The sequence below is a fragment of the Hyperolius riggenbachi genome, chromosome 3 (assembly GCF_040937935.1).
Source record: "Hyperolius riggenbachi isolate aHypRig1 chromosome 3, aHypRig1.pri, whole genome shotgun sequence".
NCBI classification, from domain to species: domain Eukaryota; kingdom Metazoa; phylum Chordata; class Amphibia; order Anura; family Hyperoliidae; genus Hyperolius; species Hyperolius riggenbachi.
The window spans coordinates 220,328,004-220,331,890 of NC_090648.1; the positions used below are offsets into that span (position 1 = coordinate 220,328,004).

Here is a 3,887-nt window from a genome sequence, read left to right on the forward strand (position 1 = left end):
ACATCCTGACCTGGACAGACAGGCGTCTGCTGAGAAGCTGCTGTGTTCCTGAGAAAAAGCATTGAGAGCCTCAACATAGCTGAAATAAGACCATTCATGCACCTTGATAGTGTTATCGTTAACACAGGGTCATATGATCTGTGTAGTCTACGCATTTCCATGTTTTGTGCTCTAAACTCGATTTGAATGTGGCTGGATTAGGGTTAATGCAGCGTTACTAAGTGACTGTGTCCATGCCTCCTCCTCGTGAATACGGATCATCAGTGTGGAAAGAAAATGTAGACTGTAGTTTATTATTAGGCAGGGATATATCATTGCGAGCTTCACCTTTGTCAATATTTACTTCCCGCTTATAAATCTTACTACAGAGACACAAGGCACACACACACACACACAGGAGCTAAGGCAGATTTATAAGGCTCGTCACAAGCATAATCACTGTGTGCGCTGTACTCGTTACCACTTTGTTTCCATAGGAGACAGGACAATTAGTGTTTTGGAAGAGAAACACTACAGATATAACCATAATAAGATGAACAGTCAGATAAGTATCATGAAAATAAATACCAAGTTTATTGGTCAAGAAATACAAAAATAGACATTCTTTACAAGTTGTGGTCATATATAGGGACAAGCACTAGCACTCCTTTATACATATGTTACAACAATGATGGAAATACCCAAATGGTTAGAGGGCAAATACAAAAATAATAAATAAATATATAAATATATATATATATACATACTTTTGGAAATGTTATTGGCATCAAACATATTGTGGGTGACACAATACATGCATAACACTCAGTCTATTCATGGTGCCATCCTTTGTGCTTACAGTCAGGAACATGACTGGCCAGAGTGGTTAATGCTAAATGCATCTGAATGGCTTACAGGTACACGTAATCACAATAATAACACAACCATGATATGTGAATAGCCACATTGGGTAAAAACTTCTAATAAATAACAGTGTTTCTCCTACTCCTAGACCATGAACTTGTTTGTACCTCTGTAGTTGTGGTGGAACTACAAAGCCCAATATGCAAATAGTAGTGGATTCTGGGATATATAGTTCCACCACAGCTAAAAGTTATCAGCACCAGATTTGCATATCACAGATGGATAATGCAGTTTTTTATTCATGAGGACAAGGAAAATAAATGTTCTCATTTTCAGGAACAGATGTCACAGGGAATGGTTTCTCAATGCAGTCCTCAAGTACCCCCAACAGTGCATGTTTTGCAGGAAACCACAAACCTGCACAGGTCAGGTAATTAGTGTCTCAGCAGAACTCATTTACTACCTCTGTGGATTTCCACAAAATGTTGGGGTTACTTGAGGACTGAGTTGAGAGACCCTGTTGTAGGACATATGAATCATAAAGTATTACAGTGTTATTTTCAAGAAAACACTTTAAAGCACATTTAATGTAACTGGTGTGAACTCTAATATAGCTGACATTTTTAAGTAGGACTCCAGTACAAAACAAAATGCACCATCAAGGGCAGAAAATATTCATACATACACTAGGATGATATGTTAAAGGAGAATTTGTAATTCCATGCATTTAATGCATTAATTGATCACAGGTTAGGTTCACTGTTCTATGTTTATACATCTCCTATAGTGCAATACCTCACAGAGCATTAGGACAGCTACCATCTGAAACACATGTTCTTAGCAAAGTAAATACTAATTTTCAAGGATTTAGGACTAATGCCTGAGTTGTTACCCAAATATTGTCAGTCACAGTGGTCCATTTGTTCTTAGTCTGGATTAAGGTGCTTTGAAATGTTATGGATTTTTTATTTTTAAAGGGATAAGATGCTGAGTAAAGGGAGTTCACTTTGCCCCATGACACAGTCTCTTTTTATGCCAAATGCTTTGTTGATGGCTTTAATCTTAAGGCAGCAGCTATGTAGTTTTGTTTGGGGCAGATTCTCAAAGAAGAAGTCTTCATTAAAGATGGGGTTTCTGCTCCTTCTTATGACAGTGCTTTTCTGTTTCTGCTGTTTTCCAGGTGTAATAGACAGTGCCACGAAGCAGTTAATGGTTTTGGGGTCAGTACCTGGATGGTAAAGTCCTTCTATACTGATTAGTCGGACATGTAGTCTTTGTGCTGCATGGCAATATTCTGTTGTTAAACGGAGGGAAGCCCCATTCTCGAGCAACACTGTGCTTTCTGCCACAAAGCTACCTCTAGAATACAGAAGATCTATAGGAAAAACAGAATCCATCATTCCATCAGAAACTCTGCGAATTATATTTGGGCTGCTGTCTGTGGAGCTGCACTCATCAGCTGAGAGCGAATTGTTTCTAGATAGTCCAAGCTTTCCCTTTCTCTTCAGTGCTCTAGAAAACAGCCTGTCCTGACTTATGGCTTTCAGTAAAGAGTTACCCCTTGGTGGAGATCTGTGAAGCATAGGGGAACTAAATGGAGAAGAGTCAGTTGAAGAGGACGTTTCACTGTCCAAGGTGCCTGAGCGACTTAACGACCTCAGCTTCAATGTCATGAAGTTGCTATAAGAGGATGCTCTATTGCATGTGGTGGTGTTAGCTCGAGACCTGTGCAGCAGAATTGGAAGGTTGACAGGGTCATCATGAAATAGGGATTCTTTTCTTCTGGTGTTGGGGCTTTCCAGTAAGGTGCAGAATCCATAGGAGGTATGGGCCTTAGGAAGATGTGGAAGGGACAGAGCTGCTTGTGCCTGAGGGTCTGCATTTGTACCTTCATCCTCCATAATCTCATCTGCACTGTCCACCTGTATTACATGTGTCTCTGGTGCACTAAAGCCTCCATAGGTAGCTCCACTGAGGTCAGGCACAGACCTGTAGAGTGATTTCATCCTCACACCTCTCTGAGTTGAAATTCGAGGAGGAATACAGAACTCTGGGATTCTGTCTGGAGTAAGGACATTGGGACAAGGAATAGGGCGCTGCTTGTTGTCAGTAATGTATCCTCGCATTGTCAGATCAGATGCCTGTCTCGGCATGTCAGGTACTTTCAGCTTGTCCAACAGCCACATATGCTTCAATCAGAAAATGACTATGATTCTGTAAAGAGAAAATGAAATAAGCTATCAGTGAACCTTTATAAAGCTGTAAGTTGTGTGACATAAACTGTTAAAAATGTCATGTGCAGGTCACATTTCAGTTCCTAAAATATTTTTGCTTGGCTATATTGCTTCTGTATGTTTTGATTTAAAAAAAATGAACACAATAATAAACACAAACAAGTACAATACTTTCATTAGATCCCCTTTCAAACTAATAAACAAGCTGCTACTAGTCAGTGTAAATTGAAATGGAAGAAATTACCTGTTACAATTATAAATTGCTGCTCATATCACTCAGAACAAATTCTCTCCGTAAGATCCAAAGCAAAGGACGACAAGGAAATCTGTGCTCTTTTAGCCTTCAGCAGTGAGTGAGCTCAGCTGTCTCTAGACCTGCTTATATAGCTGAATTAAGCTCTGCTCCAGCGAATCAGTGGTTAGTGGGTGGCGTACATCTTTCACTGGAAAAGGACGCAGGGAAATACAGTGACACAACGGAGTTTTGTTACTTGAGCACTGAATGAGTTGTCAGATGCAGGAAATATAGACATTTGTTTTACAGGCTGAAATAAGGTCAAAAAGTACATAGAATTTATCATGTTTAGGGTTGACATAAAACTGTAAGCATCTACTACTGTAAGTATCCAAACTTGTCGCTTACAGTTTTATGTTAGCCCTAAACATGATAAATTCTGTGTACTTTTTGACAGCTGAAGAGAGCAGCTCCACTGACTGCAGCCCAAATGTAATTTGCAGTTTCTGATGGAATGATGGATTCTGCTGTTCCTATAGATCTTCTGTATTCTAGAGGTAGATTTGTGGCAGAAA

At 39.6% G+C, this 3,887-nt stretch overlaps 1 protein-coding gene across 1 annotated transcript; it reads right to left on the reverse strand.

The window, feature by feature from the left end:
• Positions 1-584: 584 nt before the first annotated feature.
• On the reverse strand, positions 585-3,418 carry LOC137561312 (C2 calcium-dependent domain-containing protein 4C-like). The gene is made up of 2 exons (XM_068272589.1): positions 3,322-3,418; positions 585-3,057 (listed from the first exon to the last, which is right to left on the reverse strand). The coding sequence occupies exon 2, from the start codon at positions 3,027-3,029 to the stop codon at positions 1,815-1,817; it is 1,215 nt and encodes a 404-aa protein (XP_068128690.1). The 5' UTR covers positions 3,030-3,057; positions 3,322-3,418; the 3' UTR covers positions 585-1,814.
• Between the last annotated feature and the right edge of the window lie 469 nt (positions 3,419-3,887).

Excerpts from the sequence above, each read along its gene's own strand:
- LOC137561312 (XM_068272589.1), bottom strand. The coding sequence starts at position 3,029 with ATGTGGCTGTTGGACAAGCTGAAAGTACCTGACATGCCGAGACAGGCA.